Source organism: Pleurodeles waltl, chromosome 12, assembly GCF_031143425.1.
Source record: "Pleurodeles waltl isolate 20211129_DDA chromosome 12, aPleWal1.hap1.20221129, whole genome shotgun sequence".
In the NCBI taxonomy this organism is placed as follows: Eukaryota; Metazoa; Chordata; class Amphibia; order Caudata; family Salamandridae; genus Pleurodeles; species Pleurodeles waltl.
Window position 1 is genome coordinate 530579982 of NC_090451.1, and position 25063 is coordinate 530605044.

The 25063-nt window shown below is 43.5% G+C and overlaps 1 protein-coding gene across 9 annotated transcripts in view; it reads left to right on the forward strand.

Annotated features, from left to right (window-relative positions):
• The window catches only part of MTSS2 (MTSS I-BAR domain containing 2), a 309369-nt gene that overhangs the window by 186866 nt on the left and 97440 nt on the right, over positions 1 to 25063 (forward strand). For all 9 annotated transcript variants that reach the window (XM_069217485.1, XM_069217486.1, XM_069217481.1 and 6 more), the window contains exons 4-6: positions 5682 to 5766; positions 7347 to 7438; positions 10609 to 10683. In XM_069217485.1, coding sequence (XP_069073586.1) covers positions 5682 to 5766; positions 7347 to 7438; positions 10609 to 10683 — 252 coding nt within the window. The remainder of the gene's footprint in view (positions 1 to 5681; positions 5767 to 7346; positions 7439 to 10608; positions 10684 to 25063) is intronic.

Below are 25063 nucleotides of genomic sequence, written 5' to 3' on the forward strand. Positions count from 1 at the left end.
GAAAGCAAAACTGCCCAGAGACAAAATGTGAGAGGGGAGCAGAATGTCGGAGTGGGGGAAGAAGTTTATTCTTAATAATTACCAGCCTAGTCCATTAGACCTTTGGGAGTTTTTTCCAGTTTAAACATGAGTGTGATAAGAGTGTACCATGTTAACACGAAGGGGCATATTTATACTCTGTTTGCGCCGAATGTGCGTAAAAAATGTTGACGCTCATTCAGCGCAAACCTTGCCCCATATTTATACAATGACGCCCGACCCCGCGAACGTCAAAATCCCTCTGTGTGCGTCATTTTCTGGATGCTGGAAACTCCCTTGCGTTAATGAAATGCAAGGTAGGCGTTCTCATCCAAAAAATGACTTTAAGGCCTGTGCACCTTATTTATACTCCTGCATCATTTTGACGCACAGAAGGGGGCAGGCCTTAAAAAAGGCACACAGCCTGATGTGTGCCGTTTTTTAACGCCTGGGTGAGGGCAGGCGTTAAGGGACATGTGGGCCCATTTCCATGGTCTCTGACCATGGAAGCAGTCCAGAGGTGCCCTTCCCTGCCCCCAGGGACACCCCCTGCCACCCTCGCCCACCCCTGGAGGACACCCATGGATGGGGGGACCCATCCCAGGTAAGTACAGGTAAGTTGGGGTAAGTATAATTTTTGTATTTTATTAAAGTAGCATGGGGGCCTAACTTGGGCTCCCCTACATGCCAATGTGCCCAATGGCCATGTCCAGGTGACAGAAGTCCCCTGGGCATGGCCATTGGGCAAGGGGGCATGACTCCTTTCTTTACTAAGACAGGAGTCATTTCAATGGGGGTTGTGCGTCAAAAAATGGCGAAAGTCCGGTTTGAGCCATGATTTTTTACTCAAACCTGACTTGCACCATTTTTTGACGCACAACCCCCATTTTTCCTAACGTCAATCCTTAAATAAGGCGCCCGCCTGGCACGTAGAAATGGCGTTAGTTGGCAGTAAATTTTTTGACGCAAACCAGCGCCGTCGCTGGTTTGCGTTAAAAAGTATAAATATGGGCCCAAATGTATTGGTGGAAGGGATCTCTTATTTACTGCATACCCTGTGATGGTCCCTGCAAAAGCGAAAGCGATGTAACCTAGCCATAAAATGTTTATGGCAGCTGAGAAATAATTGTACGGTTCCAATCAAAATACAGCTGATATGCAAATAACTGCTGCTACTACCCACTAAAGGAATAGCGTCCCTGCTGAGAAGTCTTAATTCTGCCCAGTAAAGTTATCACAGTGCCGTCAAGAAACGATGGTACCCTCTATGATATGCAGCTTTGGTAAATAGTGTTACAATAACCACTAAAAGCATGGCGGCTACACAGAGAAATAAGCATGCTTTCAAATAAATGGCAGCCTTGCTGAGAAGTCTTGGTGTTGCCACATTAAAGCATGTCATGCCTGCTGAGAAGTATTGATGGTGTTATATAAAGTACAGCATCCCTGCAGGGTCGTGCTCCTAATATCCACCTCAAGTATGGCATACCTGCTGAGAAGTGTTAAAACATTCTACTTTAAGTACAGCATGCTTGCTGAGAAGTGTTGATACTGTTCACTTAAATTCTGACATGCCTGCTTAGAATTGATGTTGTCCCATTAAAGTATGGCATGCCTGCTGATAATTGTTAATACTTTCTACCTAAAATATGGCATGCCTGCAAGAAGTGTTACTACTTTCCACTTAAAGTGCAGCAGCCTTTTGATGCCTGCCAATACTTTCCAATAAAAGCAGCGCCGCCAGCTAAAAAGAGTTGATATTGTCAAATAAAATGCATTAGTCCAGGTGTACTCGTAGGGCATTAAAAAAGTGATGGATGGAATGCTTGAATTGATCTCAGCCACCGGCAATCGCTCAGGGCTGCATCCCAATCCATTGTTTCCCGCCCAACATGCCACTTCAGTTTGAACCCTGCTATATGCAAATCAGTCTTAACCCTGCACCATTGAGAACAGTCCAGCCCAAACTGCTAAGCCAGGTCCTCCCTGATCCAGAACTCAAGCAACCCAGGACAAGTTTCATCTTTATTAGGGTTTATCAGCAAGTTATAGGTTGGTTCCAGTGGCACAATGAGCACTGGATCCACGTCTGAGCATACCCGTTAGACTTAGGCCATCAAAAACAAGAGGATGGATGGAATGCTTGAATTAATATCAGTTACTGGCAAGTACTCTAGGATGCGTCCCTATCCACCATTTCACCCATCATACCTCAGTTTGAACCCAACCCCATCTAAATCAGTCTTGACTCTGCTCGTTCAGCCCAAATTGCAAGACCAGCTCCTGTGTGAACATGAACACAAGCAACCCAGAACTGTTTTTGCCCTTGTCAGGGCTCATCAGCCACGTTTAGCTTGGTTCCAGTGGCACGGTGAGCATGGGCCCAATTTAGAGCATACCTATCACACTTAGGGCATCGAAAATAAGGTGATGGATGGAATGCTTGCATTAATCTCAGCCAATTGCATTGCAGTCCAGCGTTTTTTACCCACCATGCCACCTCACTTTGGACTCTGCCATGTGCTAATTAGTCTTGACCTTGCTCAATGGATTGGAATGTTACCCCAGCGATTGCCAGTGGGTTACACTTATCGCAAGCATTTTCCTGTCACTTTTTATGTATTTAATGTAATGGCCTAAGTGGCCAAGGGTCTCCCAAGTGAGATGGAGCTGTTGTAGGATTGCCTTTGAAGGTTCAGGCAGGTGCCTCTGTCACTTTCTCTATCTTCCTGATATTAGTTGTAGCAGGTAGAAGAGAAAGAGACTTGAGAGAGAAAAGAGAAAGAAAGAGAAATCAGAGTGGAAGGGGGTGAAAGTGAGACAGAGAAGGGATGGGTAAATAAAAATAGACATGGTGGTGGAGGGAAGCAGGCTGGTTTCAACATTTTGCCAGGGCTGCTTTAGATTTTCAGTCCAGCCCTAAGGTTCTACTCTGAGGTGTAATGGTGGGCATGAGAAAAATGGGTAGGAATGCTATCCCTTGTAATTGCCAATGGTTAGACGTATTGCAAGCATCCTCCCACCACCTTTGGTGTGTTTCTATGATGAAAATTGTTGGTATGAATATGCTAGTGGCTTCAATGGGTGCCAGAAGGAGTGCCGTTAGGGCATTTCATCTATCAGCCTGCCAGCTGTCTGATACTATGAAGCCTCACCTCCGTCCTTTGGAACGTCTGCCCACAACTTTAAGCGCTCATGTATAATGTTCGAGATTTCTGCCTCTGCCACCAGGCCCCATTGCATCTCATCAAAGTTTAGGAGGGTGAACTCCAATCATAGCCTGACAGCGCGTGATGTTCAAGCACAGATGAGCAGCTGCTTCAAAAGCGCCACCATGAGGAGGTCAGGAGCTGAGCCTCCTGCTTAATAAAGACGGGAGTGGACCTCCTCCCTGCATAGGACCACTTCACCACTTCAGTTAGATTACCCTGAACACCATGTACACAAACAGAAGCAGCATGGGGTGCAGCACAGTGAGAATTGGGGTATAATTTGTGGCATCCTCACTCTGAGGCAAAGCCTCAGGGATAACTTCTGTCAGGGCTGGCTTTAAGGCAGTGCGAGCGGTGTGGCTTGGATTGGGGGGCGCTGACCTCTCAGGGGCGCTGTGTTTGGCAATAACTTATGAAACTTGCGATTTAAAAGCACCTGCTGAAAAGTTCCTTGTGCGTCCAGCCTTCAGGAAGCAATTAAAATGTCAAGATACCTCTGATGGTTGATGTTCCTGCTAGAGAGCTCGCTCGCAGTTTTTGACTCGATATAAAGTAGGACAGAGGGTTAAAGAGCCTGCTGCAAAGAACAGAACTATATTTTATGTGGATAGCTGAGTGGATTAGTAAAGCCAGCCTTTACATGCGCTTTAAAACAAATGAAGGTACGTGAAAGAGGGGCTATGGTGAGAAGATGGGCGCATTTGCCAGGCAGTAGTGAGGGAATCTGAGGAGGTGGTCATGGGGTGGGAGGGTCCCAAAAAAGACTGTCGCGCAGGGCGCCACCAGCGCTAAAGCCGGCCCTGGCTTCTGAACTCCGGGATAAGGGATGGGGCCTGATACGTCGCCAAATCCTGCTCCAAGACTGAACATGAACCTCAATGTCTTCACTCAGGGTCACGAAATGTTTGGATACTGTTCAGCATTAATCTGAACTTCATAATACTTGAATTGTACCCACAATAACCTGCTGCAGTTTCTATATTGTCAGCTCAAGGTCATCCTTTTTAAGTTGTTCTTCAGCATTTTGTTTTAGAACATGATTGGGGTTCGTTTTTGAAGTTAAAGGTAGTATATTTGTGTTTTTCATAGTGTTCTGCCTGTTGTACATCACACAATATTCACTGGAGAGAAAAAAAACGTATACGGTCCCAGCCATCTTTGGACAGTTGTGTAAAACCTGCCAGTTGCCTCTAATTCTAACTCATATTCCTGGGAGGAATAATAAAAATACTCAAAAAATACCACAAAATACTTTGCACTTCCATGAACATTTCACCGTAGTGTACCGCATTCCCTGAACATTACCAGGAATTTAGAACCAAGGTCCATAGAGGTATCAGTAGTTCTTGTGAGTTTGGATGCGTGAAAGGAGAGAGAGTGAGGGAGGGGGAGCAGAGGAGTGTGAAAAGGAGGCAGAAAAGAAGCTGAAATGGGGCGAAGCGAGAGTGAAAAGAGAGAACAAACAATGGTAACAGAACAGGTTGGACAGGGTAAGCAAAATGATGAGAGAGGCAGTAATACAAAAGGTTCAAGGGACTACAATGGAAAGAGAAGAGTCGTAAAAAAGAGAGAAAGGGAAGACAGAAACAAGAGCGCGAGCAGTAGGAGAAGAAACTAAGAAAACTCCCAAATAGTTTCTTGAAAAATAGCGATGCTCGTGTTTTTTTGGTTTAGGCCGTGGTTTGGGAGCTACAAACAACCATTTATTCCTGATCTGCCTATTACAATTAGGGTGCCCCTTGTATGAACATGAGAAAAGTCTTTCCGTTTCCGTAGTTCACATTTAGTCTTGTGAGCAGTCAACGAGTTTCTTCTTGAGAGCATCTTCTCCAGTCAGCATGTCTCCTGCAAAAGGAGAGCATAGAGTACTATTCTTATTGAGCCTTTAGTGAAATAAAAGTGGACTGAGGGCGCCATCTAGTGGTCACTAACAGGATGTGTCGGTGATAGGCCGCCGTTTACAGATCTGTGCTATGCGCCGTGCCACTCACGTCTGCACTCTCTATACTAGAGCATCCCAGACAGGGGTTTGCGCCGCGCGTGCATGTTTGCAGTTTTTCGTAATTCTTAAATGCACTTCCGGTGTTTGTCCATGTCACGTCTTTCGTTATTTATTTTCTGCCTCCGCTCACAGAGCTCTCAGTTGTCCTCCGATTTATGATGTAGTGGTTATAAATCATTTAAAGTTTTCCACTCCAGCTGCTGCCTCTGACAAACGATATCGCATGTATGCCAACATTTTTAAACTGGGAAGTGGGAGATTTTGAAAAAAAACGGGGGATATATTTTCCTCATTGACTTATATTGAAGCTGAAGCAATTTTAGGCCAGAGAAAGCTAAAATACCGCCATATTAGACTTCAGAAATTGCGAGTCACGTGTTTGAATGTGTGTGTTTGGCATGCATGTTACCCTCCCATGCTCACTGATGTGGTTCCGCTTTGTCTTGCAGGGGCTACGAGGGATATCGGCTCTGCGCTGACTCGGATGTGTATGCGGCACCGCAGCATCGAAACAAAGCTCAGACACTTCACAAAGTAAGTTTCTGACCAGGGCGTCTTTCTAAAGCAATATAATGGCGTCTCCTCCAGGCCCCATTTTAGGTCTCGTGTACAAGGCAGCTTAGGCGGCACCCTCCTGTGGACCATATGACAAAAGTACAGTGGCCTTAGAGCTTGCCCATTTCTTCCATTGCTTGGCTTCATACGCACTCCAGTTTTCATACTTCTTATTCATTGGCTTTCCTGCCTCTTCCTCTGTTTGTCCTTCCCATAGAGCAGAGCTTCTGTACCATCCTTTTGATTGAAACAGGGAACTATTTTTCTCCACTCAGTACTCCATGAGAATGCGTGTTTTCTTGCTCTCTCTCTCGCTTGATGCTTCCCCCTCAAATACCTGCCACTGAGTTTGGTTTTGTACCTCACCCCCCTTCCAGCTTGTCTACGAAAGCACAGCAAAATATATATTTATTTCCCATGGTGTGACTAAAGGACAGACTTTAAGAGACATTTTTTCTTTTATCTCCTGCATGCCACATACTGGACAAAAGGTCAGGCCTTGGGACACAAAGGCTTGTATGGACCAGATGCTGCACTCACTTAGCAGGCATTTGAGGCAGAAAGAGTAAACCAAGTCTTGAGGTGGGGACATCACTAATGACTCGCAGCGGGGAAGGAGGAGTTGTTAACACTTAAATTTTAAAGTGGGCATGCCACTTTGGCCGGTTGTCTTGCAATGGCCAGCCCGACATGCGCAGTTTAAACCTCTCCAACCCGAGTTGTCTTAGAGAGCTGGGTGAGGAGCAGGCCCAGACCTCCAGTGCTTGTAGGAGCGCTGAGTCAGCCTGCTCCAACCAATCCTGGCACTTCTCTCATGCTGGTTAACAGTATGAGAGTAGCATCCGTATTGGTTAGGGGAGTTGGCTCAGAGACCCCTTGCTGCTGAACTGCAGGACCGGAGAGTAATGGAGTAGGTAATTGAGTTTTTATTTTAAAATGTATTATACTTTTTTTTTTATTTCTGCACACTGCCAGGCCATGTGAGAAACTCACACTGCCTTCAGCCTCAACTCCAGAGCTCTTAATCATGGCATGTTATAACACTGTTTATTAAGGGCCACAGCTGAGACCTTTGGGGTTGCACCTAAGGGCATTCCTGGAGTGCCCATCTGATTGCCCCACCACCTTAAGAAGGAATCAGCAGCCACCGGTTGTAGCACTTGCATTTTTTAGTACCTTTGTGTTCTGCCAGCTGGTCTAGCTTGGCCTTACTCACTTCTCTCACTTGATTTTGGCATTGTGTTTCTCCTCTTGTTTCCTTAACAATTTCTTGCTATTATTTCTGCCCCCCTTTTTAGCTTACTCCCTCCATTTTTACCAGGACGTGCTTCCACTTTTTTGTCCTGGGACCAGTACATTCATCTGTTACTCCTCCTCTTTCTTCCTGTCTTCCATTCTCTACAAAGTTTGTACTGTCCTACTTTCTTTTCTTGTTCCCCTGTCTGCTAGACGCATCTTTCCTTTCACGTTTAGACTTCTTTTATTTGCAAGTTCTCTGCTAATTGACCACAATTTCCACCTTGTATTCTAACCATATGAACGGTTTCTTCCATTCTCAGTGCCTTGATGGAAAGTCTGATTAACCCGCTCCAGGAGAGAATTGAAGACTGGAAGAAGACTGCTACTACCTTGGATAAGGACCATGCAAAAGGTAATACAACAGCATGTGACTGCGGAGCTCTTATTCAAGGGAAGCCACTGGCATTGTTTCTTCAGAACCATAGGACATAGTGGAAGTGACATCAGATGCCCTTGGGCCCCCATTTAACATCACAGTAAGTGACATCACATGACCTTTGAATCTGAGGGTAATATCAGTGACATGACAGAGCCTTTGACTCTGGTGAAACCAACAAACTGTCTATTAAATACAAGACTAATAAATTATCTAGAAAACTCACAAGGAGCAGTTAAATGATAGGCATGTGAATCAGAAAGGAGCCAAGTAGCCTTTATTGCCATCTCTCGAGACGCATGAAAATTACCTGCCTTCATTGACTATGAAACAGGATGTCTGCCCATCAGTTTCATGCTAGTTCCTGTGTGAGGAGCTGTACACAAATACAGCCAACATCGTTGCCCCCTTAAGTGTAGGAGGCATTATAGCACCTTTAGTAACATGTTAGTTGTTGTGATTGCCATGAGTAGGGTGAAATTGGGATGCCATTGTGAGCACTAGAGGAGGTTCATGAAGGAAGTACTTATAGGTACACTGGATTCCTCTCAAATAGCCGAACTTTATTCCTGCCCGAGAATCTGTTACTCAAGATAACCACTGCATGCTTCCAGGAATCCATTTTCTGCCATGTATCCTTTCCAGGAGAGAGCTGCTAAAGTGAGCGCTTTACCCAAAGAGGCACTTTTGCCTCTTAAAATGTCTTACATTTACTACTGCTTCCTTCCCAGAAGGACAGATTTCAAAGTACTTGAAGAAAGTCTTTGAGTGGTTCTTATTTAGGCACCCCAAGAAGGCCCCCCTCGTGATCGCACAGTAGTGTTCCAGCCTTCGTGGGTTCTGATGGAGCGCTTATGTGGGATACCCACCAGTGGTGCCCTTTCCGAGAAGCTCCAGAGTGTTCCTCCATTGAGGCCTCATGTCTCATGCTGATGGAAATCCTTAGGTGTGAAATGGAGCCACACAGAGAGACGTTCATAGCTTACTTCAGACTATGGTGTTAAAAGATCAGAAAGAAAATATTCCATAGGATAACAGCAAACACAAACATCACATTTCCTTTAAGTGTGTAATTTCTTTCATGTTGAGTCATAGCATGGCAGCTTCCTGACGCAGAAGAAACTGTACCACAGTTTGTAGATGTGTCTAGCTAAGAAACGTCTGCGGCAAATAGATGGGTCTTCAAAGCACTTCAGTAACTTATGATCTCTCACTAACATTAGTGTAAGAGGTAGCATGATCCAGGAAACATTGTCCTGCAGGGAGAAGGATCTACTCATCAGTCTGTCTATGAAATCTAGGTACTGTCAACAAGGTAGGGACAAAAGATAGGAGAGGATGACCGAGAACTTACTGATGGAACCGCCAGAAGACAAGGGGTCATTCTTTGCCAGTCTTTCCCATGTTGACCACAGGGAGGTATTAAATACTAATGCTTGGCTCAGTGGAAGACCGTGTGAAAAGGTTGAAGCGGGGCAGACTGGGTTTCTGTGCAAAACTGAACACCTCCTCTAGATTCTGCATTCTGGAGATGTTGGAAGCTCTGGAGACCAATGTTTTTCACATAGTTTGTACAGGCCACCAGTGGGTCAAGTGGTTTGGTATGTGAATATCACAGCTTGAATATTGTCTGGCATCACTATAGCGTCCGAAATATCTTTTACAAAAATATCACCCTCTGCATTTAATAATATAAAAGCTACAGACAGTGGAGCAAAATGTTTGAAACTAATACTCAGTCCACAAGATTTGTGACCCAGGATATTTTGATATGCAGACTGACAAGTACTGTGAGGATCGTGTTAGAGTGAACCGGCAAAAGAAAGGTCCTTTGAGATCCTGTTAGGAGAGAAAAGCCAGTCACGGTGACTCCTAATCTGTGGGAGAAGAGTCCACACAAATCACTAAAGACTCCCAAATGTTTCAAGGGGCCCAAAGGACTCTCGCATTGGTGTCATACTTCAGAAGGCCATATCTCGGCGCATGACTTGTTGTGGCCACCATGATCTCCATTTCTGAACCTTTAAGTTTCAAGTTGTCAAGCGTGATCCATCAGTCAGCACCAGATGTAGACAGCAGGGGAGATTCCCCCCAAGGCTGAAGCCAGCAGGATGTAGTCCAGCCGCCATGTAGGTATCGACTCTGCACTTATGACTCTGACGCAAAACTGACGTAATTCAACAAAAACACAGATTCTTCTAGTCAAGGCCATGTTATAGACGTGAGGAGGGACATTAGCTATAAATACATAAAACCAATGCAAACAAGGAATGTGCCCCGTTTTAGAAAAAAGATACCGAAAGACAAATGCACAAACAAGATTTGAAAGTGAAAATTTTGATGTCAAGCAACATCACGATTTGTTCATCAATGTTTTATCTTGAGCTTGTGTCGTATTACCCACTCCCAGACTCTCACCAACATACAAACCAGAAGGCAGTGCAATGTTTTTGCTACTGATTGTTTTTAATGGAGAGTTTGCACTTTATATCAAACTGTAATTTTTTTACCCCCACGTCTGTCGACAGTTCCTTCAAATGTTTTCCGGCTGTTCAGTCATCCCATGGTCAGTCCTTTTCGCTTAGTAAGAAATCATCCATTGACTAAGGGAAGTACTGGGAATAGCTGTGGGTTCATGCTGGTGATAACAGGGCTGTAGTAACATTCCTATTCATATTATTTTATTATTAGCAGTAGAATTCACATAGAAAGCAGTAGTGTCTTCTGAGTGTCATGGCAATTAAGGGTGTGACAGAACTTCTATTATTACCCAACAGAGCTGGTGCCTATATTATTGACCTCATACAACAAGGGCTTTCCCAGGTCCTTTGAATTCCAGCCCGCATGGTTTTTTGCCGATCTCTGCAGCAGGCACATGAACCCCGTGTCTTACCAACTTAGTCAAAGTATGGCGTGCGCATTATAGTTGCAAATGCGTAAACACCTCTGTTCCAAAGTTCAGGGTGACCGTGGACTCTGGGCCCTAGATCAGTGGTAGGCAGCCATGTATGAGGCCATGATAGACACACTTCATTACCCACATACTTCAACGTTGTATGTGATTTGCATAACGTAGTCCTAGCTGTAAAACAACTAAGTATGGTACATTATGATGCTATGCATTACCTGTTTGTCCATTCTTGCAGAGTACAAGCGTGCACGAAGCGAGATCAAGAAGAAGACTTCGGACACTTTGAAACTGCAGAAGAAAGCCCGGAAAGGTAGGATCTACTGTGAAACCCTTCATTCCCTACTCAGCCTCCCCCCTCCCCTTGGATCTCACCCATTATCTTGCAGCACTGTCCCTCACTTCCTGGTCTCCGCCCTCCTTTTGTGATACTGCCAGGCCCCATGCATGATTTCTGCTCCTGTGAAGTGCCCCCTGCTTGCAAAGAATCTGCAGGAGAAGGTGAAAGTCCTCGGGGGTGTCTACTCAGCCGAGATTCACCACTCCGAAAAGTAAAAGTGAGGAGGCGTGTGAACTGTGGTGTTAGTGTTTGAGCAGCCACGTTGGTGTGATCCATATGTGATTAAGAAGATGGTGGTACTTTTTATAACCAAAGATCATACACCCTGCAGCACCCATACCCGCATACATGTATTGATGTGTTAAGGGTGATTTTCAGACTGCCGGTGACCCTGCGAGGCCAGTAAGTGTCAGGCAGAGTCAGCCACGTTTCATCCTCCCGTGCAGCTCCTTTGCAGTGCAGGGCAGTTTTTGAATCTCCTTCGTACACATAGAGTTTGTATCAACAGGTTCAAATAGTACTTTTCAAAAGGACTCTGTACATGTTCTTTAGTTTCAGGAGGGTTCCTAATGATCCTTACCCCCTTGTTTGTCAGTGTCACCTCAGCTCTCATTGGGCTCATTCCCTAACCAAACAAGCAATGGCAAAGTCAATTGGTCTGGCGCTGGCAGCCATTCTTTTTAGCTTTGACAATGGTTGGTTTGTTATTGCTTTTGTAAAACGTTAGTGTTAGGTGTGCTTCCGGGTCATTGTCAGTATAAAAAGGACATTGGCTGATCTCAAACATATTTCTGATCTCAGAGAGCACACATTACCTTATTAGTCCCTGGCACCAAGGAGCAGTCATTAGTGTGCAGATGCGCACCAGCGAAAGAGCAGTACAATTAACCAGTCGCTGAAGTGGGCTGACCCACGGCTGTATGCCGTAGTGGCATATTAATGCCTGACGAGGACACTCTGAAAGCCCCTGTAAGTAGGCATATTATACATATAAAGTTATATAATCATAAGGTCTTGATTAACGGCAGACCTAATAAAACAGACAACATTTAAATGGTGCTCATACTCTCTGAAGGAGCCACTGTCACTTTAGCACTTATTGTATTGACCTCTGAAGGGTAAAACGCTGGGTCTGCCCACTTAGATGCAACCTGTGAACTTCAGAGGTAAATAGCTCTACAGCAGTTGCATTGACCCGGCCAGTTGTAGAGTCTTCCTCCATTTCAGAGCTTTGTCCAGCTACAAAAGCAGGAGGAGCGCCTGTAATCTGGAGGGAGGGAACAAAATTGGAGTACTGAGGACAGGAGGAACCTCTACCACTTTTCAGCATTGCTTGGGAATAAAGATGGGTGAGCCATTGAAAGCTCAAGAGAGGCTGGAGCCTGAAGCCTGACTCTGGTTCAGCTCGAGCTCCTGTTGGAAACTCAAGCTCAAAGCAAGCCAAGCTTTCATCTGACTTCTGCTTGCCATCCTCCTTCTACTCATGCACAGAGGTAAAAACAAAACACTAACATTTGATTTAAAAAAGGAGGAGCAAATAGATACCCATTTAGTGACTGTTTTGTACAAAGTAAATCAGAGAACCTGGATTAATTGCTCATTCCTCACTTAACTAAACTCTGTGATCTTAGGCACGGATTTTAGTTTACCAGTTTTCCTTTTTCTTCATGATTGCACGTGAAAGCACTTTAAAATATGTGAGTTCAGAATATCAACTGTACAAACACCTATTGTGTTGTATATAATAGATTATAATGTCACTCTGTAAGAATCTGGGCCACATACTGGGTTCAGATGTCACAGGCTTGCCTGTTAGTACACTGATTGCACTGTCGCCAGCGTGAGGGAGGAGGCATATATGACTTTAAGTTCATGTTTAGAAACTATCAATTTTATTAAATACTTGTCATTGCGGTGCTATAATGTGACATATTGATATCAAAACTTCCACATGTTAAAAGAATGTATTTTTTTAATTTTGAGGACCCTTTATCATATTTATGTGATATTTGTTGTATGATTAAATGCCAAACATTTTCAGGGCTCAGCTCGTGAATGGGCTCTTAGAGCCCTCTCAGGCCTTTGGCACGGATCTGGCTCGGCTCTCCCTGTTCATGTGATGGCTCGCCCACCTCTGCTAAAGAACCATGCCTGTCTGTCACATGTTGTGAATTTAAAAAACGTATTGCTTCCTTCAGGAAGGGTCCACAGGAACTGAAAACAACTTTTGTAACACAATACCTTTTCACATCTTAACCCCTTCGCAACTAGGCCTTTTCCCCCTCCTGCGCGAAGCCTTTTTTGGCTATTTGGGGTAGTTCATGCTTAGGCCCCCATAACTTATTGTCCACATAAGCTATCCACGCCATATTTATGTCCTTTTTTTCAAACATCGTAGGTATTCTAAAGGTGCCCAGGATTTGTGAACTCCCCTCCAGGGAACCATGAAATTATCCAAAATGTATCTACATTTTGTTTTTTGGGGGGAAATGTGAAAACAAAGTGCTGCAGAAGAAAGTGTCAGTTTTTTTCCCTGCAAACGACATCAACGAAAGGTTTGCAGTGTTAGAATCACCATCTTTCCAACTTTCAGGGATAGGCAGACTTGATTCAGAAAACCAAATTTTCTATCACAGTTCTGTCATTTTACTGGAAGATAGCCCTTTGTCCCTATTATTTGTGCTTTCAACCTCCTTCCAGTTTGTGGTGGAAATGGGTGTGAAACAGGAGAGCTATACATTTCTGGAGACAAAATTCTGAATTCAGCCAGGGGTTATTTGTGTAGATCCTTCAAGGTTTTCTCAACGAAACCAAGTGTTGAAATAGAATAATATTTAAAATTAGTAGGAAAAAACATGCATTTGTGAAAACGTTTTAATTTGTAACTTCAGTTCATGATGACCGATTCAGAAAAGCTTTATACCAGTACATTTGCTACACCCTTCTGGTTGTTGCGATATATAGGGTTTATGGGTTTTCCAAGAACCTGAGGTACCCAGAGCCAATAACTGAGCTGCACCTTGCAGTGTTTTTTCACTGTGTACCGGTATAGAGCAATGTATATGGTAAAATATAAATAGTGAAAAGTAGGTATCAAGGAAACCTATGTATTTCCGAAACGGGCACAAGACATGGAGTTTAGAAGTAGGGATTATTTTCACATCTCTGAATTTGTGGGTACCCTTACTAGCATGTGAATTACAGGGTACTTATCAAAACTGCTTCTTTCTTACACATTGTCTCACATTTGGAGTGTGCAAATGCAGAGAAATACAATTGGTAATAACACTTGTTCTACTATCCTATGTTCCCGTAAGTCTCCCAAGGAAAATGGTACCTCACTTGTAGGGGTAAGCCTGGTGCCTGTGACAGGAAACCCACCAAAAGGCAAAATGGATACATCAAATTTTTCTACACAAAACTGACCAGTTTTTTTAAAAGTGGTTAACTGTGGTGTTTGGGCTGTACCTCAGCCGGCACCTAGGGAAACCTTGCAAACCTGTACATTTCTGAAAACTAGACACATAGGGGAATCTAAGATGGGGTGGCTTACATGTCTCTAACCAGGTTGTTTTACCCAAAATCCCATGAAACATTCAAACTTTGACTCAAAAAACACATTTTCCTCACATTTATGTGAGGGAAAGTTCTGGTGTTTGCACAGAGCCACAAACGTTATCCCACCCAGCATTCTCCCACATCTTCTGATGAAAATGGTACCTCACTTGTGGGGGTAGGCCTAGTATCCGCGGCGGAAAACTGTCAAAAATGCAACATGGATAAATCACATTTTTCTACGCAAAGCTGACGCGTTTTTTGCAAAGTGGGTAACTGTTATTTTTGGGCCCTACTTCAGCCAGCACCTAGGGAAACTTTGCAAACCTGTACAGTTTAAAAAACTAGACACCATGGGGAATCAAGGATGGGGTAACTTGTGTCGCTCTCACCAGGTTGTTTCACCGAAAATCCCTTGCAAACCTCAAACTTTGACTAAACAAATACAATTACCTCATATTTCTTTGATGGAAAGTTCTGGAATCTGCGCAGAGCCACAAACTTCCTCCCATCCAGCATTCTCCTAAGTCGTCTGATGAAAATGGTACCTCACGTGTGTAGGTCCCCCTAGTGTCCGAGTCAGGACTCGGCCCAAAATGCAACATGGATACATCACATTTTTTCATGCAAAGCTGACACATTTTTTGCAAAGTGAGTAACTGTGATTTGTAAGCCCTACCTCAGCCAACATCCAGAGAGACCTTGCAAACCTGTACATTTTTGAAAAATTTGACATCTAGGGGAATCTAAGATGGGGTGACTTGCGTGGCTGTCATCAGGGTGTTTTAATTTGAATCCCTTGCAAACCTCAAACTTTGACTAAAAAACACACATTTTCCTCATATTTCTGTGATGGAAATTTCTCGATTCTGCACAGAGCCACAAACTTCCTTCCATCCAGCCCTTTCCTAAGTCTTCTGATGACAATGGTACCTTACTTGTGTGGGTAGGCCTAGTGCCCGTTACAGGAAATGGCCTGAAACGCAACATGGCTACATCACATTTTTCTATGCAAAACTGACCTGTTTTTTGCAAAAGTGGATAGCTGTGGTTTTTGGGCCCTATCTCAGTCGGTACCCAGGGAAAACTAGCAAATATGTACATTTTGTTAAACTAGACACCTAGGGGAATCCAAGGGGAGGTGAGTTGCATGGATCCCATGATGTCTTTTTACCCACAGTAAGTACCCTGCAAACCTCAAACTTTGCCTGAAATCACACATTTTTTCTTATATTTCTGTGATAGAAAATTCTGGAATCTGCAGGAATCCACACAATTCCTACCACCCAGCATTGCTCCACTTGTGCCAATAAAAATGCTGTGCCACTTGTGTGGCTGGGCCTAGTGTCAGTGTTGGAGGTGCTGCATCAACAAGTAAAGGGGGTTTGTAAAATGACACCATAGAGTCATTGGTACACTGGTTTAGGCATTGCATTGAGAATCCCCAGTTATAGGGCCTTTGGTACTAAAGACTTAAATCACCAAACAACAAATCATAAGACCATAACGAGCTATAAGTTGAGTGGCATACACACGATTCCCAGTCAAATCCATAAAGGGAATTTTACAGTGTCAGGGGGCCTACACAATCTGGCAGGCACTAGTCCTGACTAAAATTGTGAGGCGTGATAGTTATATAATTTTATCCACCAACATGGCACAGCAAGATTGTAGACCAGTTAATAAAGTGTACTGCAATTTCATTAAGCAGCAAAAATCAGTCGGCGACTGTTCTTGGGCTAGATCAGGTGGGCAAAATCAGCCTGTAACTTTAACCTCTCTCAGAACTCTTGTTCATCATCTTGAAGTCTTCCCTAAGAAATGTCACAAATCTGGCTGAGGGTTGTGCTTCTACTCTATTCAAGCATGAAGTTATAGCTTTTTTTACAATGGTTTATGCCCAAATGTCAGAATATTGGTTTTAACCAGTAACACCTTAAACTTTTGAAGCTAGGGCAAAGACAGACATCGTGCATTGGCCATTCTTGCTTATAATTTCACAGACTACAGTTAATCAGGAGAACCTTTTACGCTTCCAAATTTGTACGCTTTTAAAGGGATTAGTCCACATCTCAGTCTCATGAGTTCTTTTGTAAGCCAAGTTCAAAGGGCCAGATAAGTATGAAGATTTCCCCTGGTCTTGATAGAAAGCTATGCTCAGTTCTGCATGAGCCTTTTGTGCTATCCCTTGCCGAGTGTCTTCGCCCAATTTTATTCTTGCATTTTTGACAGAGTTTAGAGCTTAATTGTGGCTGCAGGTTTTGTGCAAAATGACTCTGTGCGCCCAAAGGTTTAACTGAGTCCCTCACATAGGGCTTCCATTGAAGCTTTTTATCCTGGACGCCTACACCTTATTAGATCCTTGAGAGATCATGTGGGAGCCGCATTAAGCTTAACATAATATCCCAAAAACGGAGCGTTCAGCATAATTGATTGATTACAGAGGACAAATTCCAGTCGTATTTGGGAAGAAAGGGTGGCTGCATCTGTAACATCAGGTTTGTGCTTTATCTAGCTGTGTGGGAAGGTGATCTTTAAATGTTAAAGGGCCATATGTTAAAGTTGGCATAAACATGGCATTGAATACTCTATTCTGGGCCATGCATCTTTTTAAACAATTTTTGAAAGCTTGTAATTCTGGATAGGGAAATTTCTTTTAAGGTGGACAGATGTGCTTTGTGCAATCCACACTGATTAAAATGGATGCCCTGGTACTTTATACTTGACACTTGTTCCAGTCGTGCATCATTCATGACAAATTTGACTTTATTGATACTTCTGGCTCCACAGACCAGGATTATTTTTTGAATGATTAACTGATAGCTTATTTTCCTAAAAATACAGTGAAAGGCATCCAAGGATTGTTCCAGCCTAAAAGCAGTATGATCGAATAGTAACATATCATCGGCATACTGAAGGCTTTGGATGTGGGCACCCACAAATGTAGGGGGGAAATGCTGTTACTATGGCTAGTGTATTGTTTATGTCAGCCAAATAGAGATTAAATAGTAGGGGGACTAAAACACACCCCTGTTTAAGACCTGTATTATGCGTTGTGACCTTATTTGATATTTTAACTCTCACCCAGGTCCTTTTATATAGGCTTATGATAACTGTCAATAGGTTTTCCGGAATAGCCCAATTTTGCAGCTTCAGTCATAGCCTCAATTGATCAACTTTGCTGAATTCAGTGGCAAACTAGATGAAAGCTGCCATTATATCCATTTGATTGTTTCTCGACCAGTCTCCAAAATGGAGCAGATTTCTTTGTTTTGAGTCCTCATGGAGTTCAATTACCTGTTTATCTTCGTTTTGTCTGGCAATTTCCCATAACTTGGCTCTATAGGTCTTCCTTGCATTCCAAATCTCCTCCCCTCTTGAGAAGGAGATGCTGTTACTGCAGGCTTTCCTCAAGAGCTTATTCAGTTTTTGCTTAAAAGGTCTCAATTCAGGGATTTGATGCTTGTTTGCCTACTTTCTGTGTCTCCCTCCTTGTGGGAAAACAAGTTGAGTAGCTGCTCCGCGTGAACGCCGACCAGTGTGAGGGTGAAGATGACTGCTCACTTGCCCCCATCTTTAGGGCTGCATTCAGTTTAAATTTTTTGAGGCTGTTGGCAGTGGATACTATTTTATTTTTTGCAGAATACAAATGTCCTTCTGGTAGCCAGTTGTTTGGATTGGTGGGAGTCTGATGGCCATCACAGAGAGAGAACAAGTTAATCTTGCGTGGTCGCTGATCAAACTGAGTTGCACTTGGAAATTGCTTACTTGGAAGTAATTCTGCGGGGATACCCAAATGTGATCAATTAGTGAGGAGCTGGAACTTGTGATATATGTACAGGATAGAAGCTGATTCAATGTACTTCTGCCATTAAGGGTTGTGCAACCCACCAAATTAAGAGTGGTGGCAAATTTTTCACCAGCCGTGTCCTTCTTGATTTTCCCTAAGGCGATCTCCGGAATATACCATGCAGTGTCTTTTTCATGCTGCCATATTGAGGATCTCGCTGTTCCTAGTACATGCATATTGAAATCTCCCGCCATTACCCACATGGCTTCATGATATTATTGCCTTAGGATTTGAATCGTTTTTAGGATTTCTCTTGCAGCAGTTCTTTTCTTGGGTTATTTTGGATTTATGCATATTCGTGTGATAACAATTGTAGGTGCATTCCAACAGTGCGATCTATTTGCTGCAGTTACTTTCATTAAGATATAAGCCCCCAGGGCACTTGCAAGCTCTTTTGCTTCGAGCTCCAGGATTTTGTGTATCGCAATTTCAGAGGAATGGCCCCCTTGACAGATAGTTCAGCTGGTGTGAAAAATTCAAAGTATCCTGCCATGTTGTAGCCACCAACTGCCAAGTCTTGTGCAAGCATACTATGTCTTTTTTGCTAACTTTCTCCATCCATCAGTGTTTGTCGTGAGGTTGTTTAGGCCTCGAATATTCCATGACCAGAATTAAAGCCTAAGTGGGTGGGAGGAGGAAATGTTACAATGGGGGCAGAGTTAGCTTGACCTCCGTGGTGGCTTGTCGCCATTCAGTGCAAGCTAGATGTCAGCCAGCACATTCTTTTATTGGCGGCAAGACCCTTCTTGATTTGAATTGGCTTTATTCCTGACCTCAGGTTTTGTGTGCCCTTTGAATAGCAAAGGAGAGATTCCTGCTGCAGATTCCGGTGGTTCATTTTGGCCAGGATCCATTGGTATTTTGCTTTTGTGTCTTTACTGATACCCATCCCCCATTTTGCCAATGTTTTAGAGTGCCTGTCCACACATCTTGCTATCTCAGCTTCATGAAACAAAACTTTAGTTGCCCCCTTGGAGTGGTCCTTTGTCCCCAGGATAAATGCTATATAGTCAAGTTATTTAGATTTGAGGGTATCCTGGCCAAGAAGGGCCATTGGTAGTTTGAGTAAATGATGTCCGATCAAGCTATCTTTGTGCCCGCAAGAGGTATATTCTGGGTGAAATATAAGAGCTGCTGCGAAGCTCTCTACTTCCTGATACTCACAATCTTGCTTGGAGAGGACAGGTATGTCACCCAAATTTGCCTTTCTGCACCAAGCTCCTTTTGACAAACTAGCCGCCTTGTGGTGAAGGATTCCTTTAAGACCTGCATAAAGGACAGACTGCTGTTGAACATTTGTAAGCGGGGGCCGGACCACAGTCTCTCCATCCAACCACATCTGTCTCTGGAATCTGAGTTGTTGGAGTTATCATATAAATGTAAGCCTATTGGAGGCAATTGTGCAACTGTTGCTTGCAAAGTGCTTTTGATACAAGCAACCTGTGATGAGGTCAGGTCCAGACATTCCTTTACCTTTTTGGTAGATTGAATGCCTTGGGACAACCGTTCTATATTGTACATTTGCCTAGTTTTCTGCGGGTTAGGTTTCCCCATCCCATTTATTTGTTTGTCTGTTCCCGTATTTCTTGGATTGGTCTCAGCTCCAGAGGTATAAGAGCTTAGACCGGAGATGGTTTCCTCTGCCTGTGCCACAGTGATCATCATAATTTTTGGAGCACTCTCTTAATGGCATTTTATCTCATTGGCCTCGACCCTATTCTCTGTGAGATTGATCATTCCACTGCTAAGGAAGGAGGTTGTAGCTCAGGATAAGGCTTCTGTTGCCCAGTAGTTTCTCCTTACTAGGATTTGTACTTGATTTCTTGTTCCCCTGCAGTGGAATTTGGAATATGGGGTACATTTTTTGATTTAGTTTTGTCAGATGTTTTCTATTACGTTTCTGCAGGCATTTTCTGTTCTTCTTCTTCGACATTGGCTCTTTTCTCAAGACATGGACACAGGGTCTGGCTGCCCATACCGCCATATCTTAAAATATAATCTTGTTTCACTTATGTATTTGCTAGTGTCACCCACTGACAGCCTCAGAGTGGTTTACATACATCCCATACCATTTTGGTGCAAAGGTGACATCGCAGGAAGTAAATTATATTTCATCGTTTTTGCCCTTGATGAAATACCAAGTACTGGATAGTAAATCTAAGTGTAAAAATGATAAATGGCTTCAAAATAGCGCAAAAACAGACATACAGCAGGCATAGGTGGCTCAGCAGGTGGAGCAGATGGGTTTCAGATGCTGCCCCCTAGAAACCTGTTACTAATGCCCATGCCATAATAACACAGGTGCCATAAATGTGAACTGTGAAAATGCCACAATCCCAGCTTCTTGAGGATGAAATTATGTCTTCAAATGGTGAAATTATGTTTTATTTGAATCATTCCCTTATCACCATCAAATTGAGGCACATACTACATTTTATGACGTCAAGCAGATCAGCACTATTGAGAAACACTGCAGCACATATAACATTTTTGTGGGTATCAGATGTGTTTTTGCATCTGATCACCTGTCTTCCAAAAATGGATGTTAGAAATTCGGTCTCTAGTTGGCAGAGATATACACCCTGTCCAGTAGAGACCACAATACTAGCCAGGGTAAGTCAGATACACACCCTAAATTAACTTATGCTCATCCTCTGGAAGCTTGGGCCTTATCAGTCAGGCTTAACTTAGGAGGCAATGTGTAAAGTATTTGTGGAACACTCAAGTACAGTAACACAATGGAAAACACCACACAAAGACTCCACACCAGTTTAGAAGAATGGAGAATACCTATCTGATTAAAACAAGACCGAAATAACAAAAGTCCTATTTGTAAAAGTTAAGATATGATTTTATAAACAATAAACTGCACTGTATTGCTTTAAAGTAAATAGCACTAAAAGGTTACTTGAGGTTGCACTAGACCGGGGTAAATCCAAAGTTCAGGCCACCAGCCATGGAAGGCAGGCCGGCTACAGAACCCACACACGGCCCGCTGAAACAGTACCTTGGATAGAGCAAACGTTGGCGTTGAAGACTCGATGCATCAGTTCAGATCAGCACAATCGGATAGATGCATCATCGTCGAGCCTCGCAGTCGGGTCCAGCGTCGGTGTTGAATCCCTTTCAATGCAGGTGCTGCGTCGTCGTCGAACCTTGCAGTTGGGTCCTGTGTCGATGTTGAATCGTCACTGTGTCAGCATCGAAGAGCACTACGGTGGTTCTGAGCGACGCAACAGCCTCAATGTATTGGTTTTTGAAGAAAAGTGGCTGCAGAGTCCCCTTCAAGGCCAGAACTATATTGACATCTCTTGGCATGGCAGGACTCACAGTGGCAGAGTCCAGATGCTGCAGTAGAGTTCAGGGAAGTCTTTGATGGCCTTGAGACTTCCAGAACAGGAGGCAAGCCAGCAAGCCCTTGGAGTCACTTGGTTCTGCAGAGGATGTTGAGAGCAACGTCCAGTCCTTCTCACTTCCAGGCAAGAGACAGCTGGCCAACACAGCAATGCAGTTGAGAAGAATGTCAGTCACTCCTGGCAGAACAGCAGTCCTTTTCCTGGAAGAATGTCTGCAGATTCAGAAGTATACTGATTTGGTGGGATTTGGGGTCCAGTACTTATAACCAGTTGAGCCTTTGAAGTGGGAAAGACTTCAAATAGAGGCCATTAATGTGCACACTGTCTCTGCCCTTCCTTCTCTGGCTCTGGACACTCTACAGGGGTTATGCAGCTCCTTGTTTGGGGACAGGCACAGCCCTATTCAGGTGTAAGTGTCGGCTCCTCCCTCCCATCTAGCCCAGCAAGGTCCATCACCTGATGATGGGCCATCAGGATGTAAATGTCACACCCCAGCTCTCTTTATATGTGACTGTCTAAAGGGAATACACAAAGCCCAGGCTGTCACCCACCCCAAATGTGTATTCGGAGACAGGCAGAGGTACAGCATGGTTAAATTACAAAAGTGTCATATTTCTAAAAGTGGCATTTTCAGACTTACAATTTAAAATCCAACTTACCATAAGTTGTCATTTTGAATTGTGAGTCCAGACACATCAAGCTCCAAATTTCTGTCTTGCCCAACTGGAAATTACACTTAAAGGCTGTTTCAGGGTAACCCCAATGTTAAGCTATGGGAGCGATAGGACTTGCAGTAGTGAAAAACGAATTTAATAGTTTTTCACTACCAGGACATGTTATACTGAAAAGTACATGTCCAACATTTGTAATGCACTGCAGCCTGCCCTCGAGGCTAACTAGAGTCTACCTTAGAGGTGGCTTACATTTAATAAAAAGCATTTGCTATACAATAGGTCTTGCATTTGCTTGAGTTAGAGCTATTGGCATTGTAGATGTGTCACTCGTCTTTTCTTGCTACACAAATTGGTCACCCCTGCTGCATGATTTGATCCTGTCTGCCACATAATTCCAGTGACCTTGCATATAATTAAAGCACTTCCATTTACCTTCTTCCTCTGTCTGCAGCAAAAATTGAAAATATTGCTATTATTTATTATATTTTTTTATATTATTATTTTGCCTCCCCCAAGCCTAGTGTTGGGACCCAGAGATGACCTAGACAGAAAGAACACATTGTGTGGTGAGTTATGGGCAAAAATGTTTTGTAAAATGAATGTCCCGCAAAGCATTATGGGGCGAGTTTCCGTGTGCAGTGAATATTTTAGTAGCTTGACTGTAATGCTCACAACAGCCCCTAGCAGGTACCACTATAAAAATAACATTTGTAAGAAATGTGGTCATGTAACCATATAGTCAGCCCCTACAGATCATAACCACATGAAAACAGAATGGCAGAACGTAATGCAGGGTAGCCATATATTTAGTCCCTAGAGGGCGTAGTGCATTACACATTTTCAGGCCTTTCAGGTATAGAAGGGGTACTAGAATAATATTTCAAACAAGGCAGTTAAAACACAAACTCCCAGCTGTAAAACAAACGTCCCTGCCATAAGAGAACTTAAACAGACATTAACTGATGGGAAAGGTTAATATATTGTGCCCTCCCCCCCCCCAACCTAGTGTGGGGACCCAGAGATGCCTTAGACATAAAGAGTGTGCTCTGTTGAACATTTTGATGGTGGTCCCATTGTCCTAGGACCACCATACAGTGAGTAATGGGTAAAAATGTTTTGTAAAAGGAATGCCCGCAAAGCATTATGGGACAAGTTTATTAGTAGCGCATATTGTAGTGTCTTGATTGTAATGCTCAGGATAGCCCCTAGAGGAGCCTGTAATAAAAATAGCATTTGTAAGAAACATGGTCATCTAACCATGTAGTCAGCCCCTTGAGGGCATAATGACATGAAAACAGAATGGCAGAAAGTAATGCAGTGTAACCATATACGTAGCCCCTTTAGGGTGTAGTGCCTTACACATTTTCAGGCCTAGCAGGCCTACTGCAATACTACTACAGACAAGATCCTTGAAACACAAACTACTCCCAGCTGTAAAACAAAAGTCCTAGCCATGAGAGAGCTTAAGAAAGACTGAATGGTGGTAGTGGTTACTATTTTGGAGTACCCCCAACCTAGTGTGGGGACACAAAGATGACCTACACAGAAAGAGAATGTTGTGCTGAACGTTTTGAGGGTGGTGCTATTGTCCTAGGACCACCACACAGTGAGTTATGGCTGAAAATGTTGCAGTAAATGTTATAGCATATTGATTGTAATGCTAAGAACAGCCCCTAGAGGACACCATAATAAAAATAGCATTTGTAAGAAACATAGTCATGTAACCATATAGTCAGGCCCTAGAGGGCATAACAACATGAAAACAAAATGGCAGAAAATAATGCAATATAACCAAATATGTAACTCCTAGAGGGCGTAGTGCCTTACTCATTTTCAGGCCTAACGGGCCCACTGTAATACTATTAGAAACAAGGCCCTTAAAACACAAACTACTCCCAGCTGTGAAACAAATGTTTTAGCCATGAAAGAGCTTAAAAAGACATTGAATGGTGGTAGAGGTTACTATTTTGGAGTCTCCTTCACCTAGTGTGGGGAGCCAGAGATGACCTGGACAGAAGCAGTGTGTTGTGCTTAAGGGTATTGGGATGGTCCCATTGTTGTAGGACCACCACAGGCTGAGTTATGGGCAAAAATGTTTTAAAAAATAAATGCCCCTCAAAGCATTATGGGGAGAGTTTCCTGAGTGCAGTGAATAGTATAGTAACGGCTCTCCCACTGTGCTGGGAGAGCCGCTCTGAGGATTTCTGTGTTTGTTTCTGTGTTAAATGCTCCAGTTTGTATATTTTTTAACTGCTAAACTTGTTAAATAGTACTCATCGAAAGCGCTGCTCAGATCAAGGTTGCGCTATAGGAAATTTCACATAGTCATGTAAAGCGCCCCTCCGATCGAGTTTGTACTATGTGAAAGTTCACGTCCTTAATTAAAGCACTCCTCCGATTGAGTTTGCTCTATATGAACCTTTTTAAAACAATTTATTAAATAAACTAAAAAGAACCCCCCTTCAGCGTGCAGCCTTTGTGCGCAGACACCACAGAGAAACAGCGGCATGCCCAAATCAAAGAAGAGGAAGAAACAACATACGGCCATGCAGCAGGGCGAAGAGGCAAGTGCACAGAAAAAAGTAGTACGTTACACTGAGGTATATGACCGATCGTGCAATAATCCATGTAATAGGGTAAGCCTCCAAGGAGGTAACAAAGCAGCCTCAGTGCGGGGAAAATGTAAGCACTTACCTACGAAATTGAATTTTTTAAAGGCAGGCCAAGGAACGAATGACGTGATAGGCGTGAAATGGGCGTGTTGCAGGTCCACCCGATGTAGATTACAACATGTCGAGAGACAGTGCTTGCGCACTGCCTAGGCTCAACCTGAAAAAGGAGGGTTTGGGCCTTGCAAGTCGGTGCACTTGTCAGGTTGAAATTGCATTTATACACTGCACAGACAGGCTCTGCAGTGG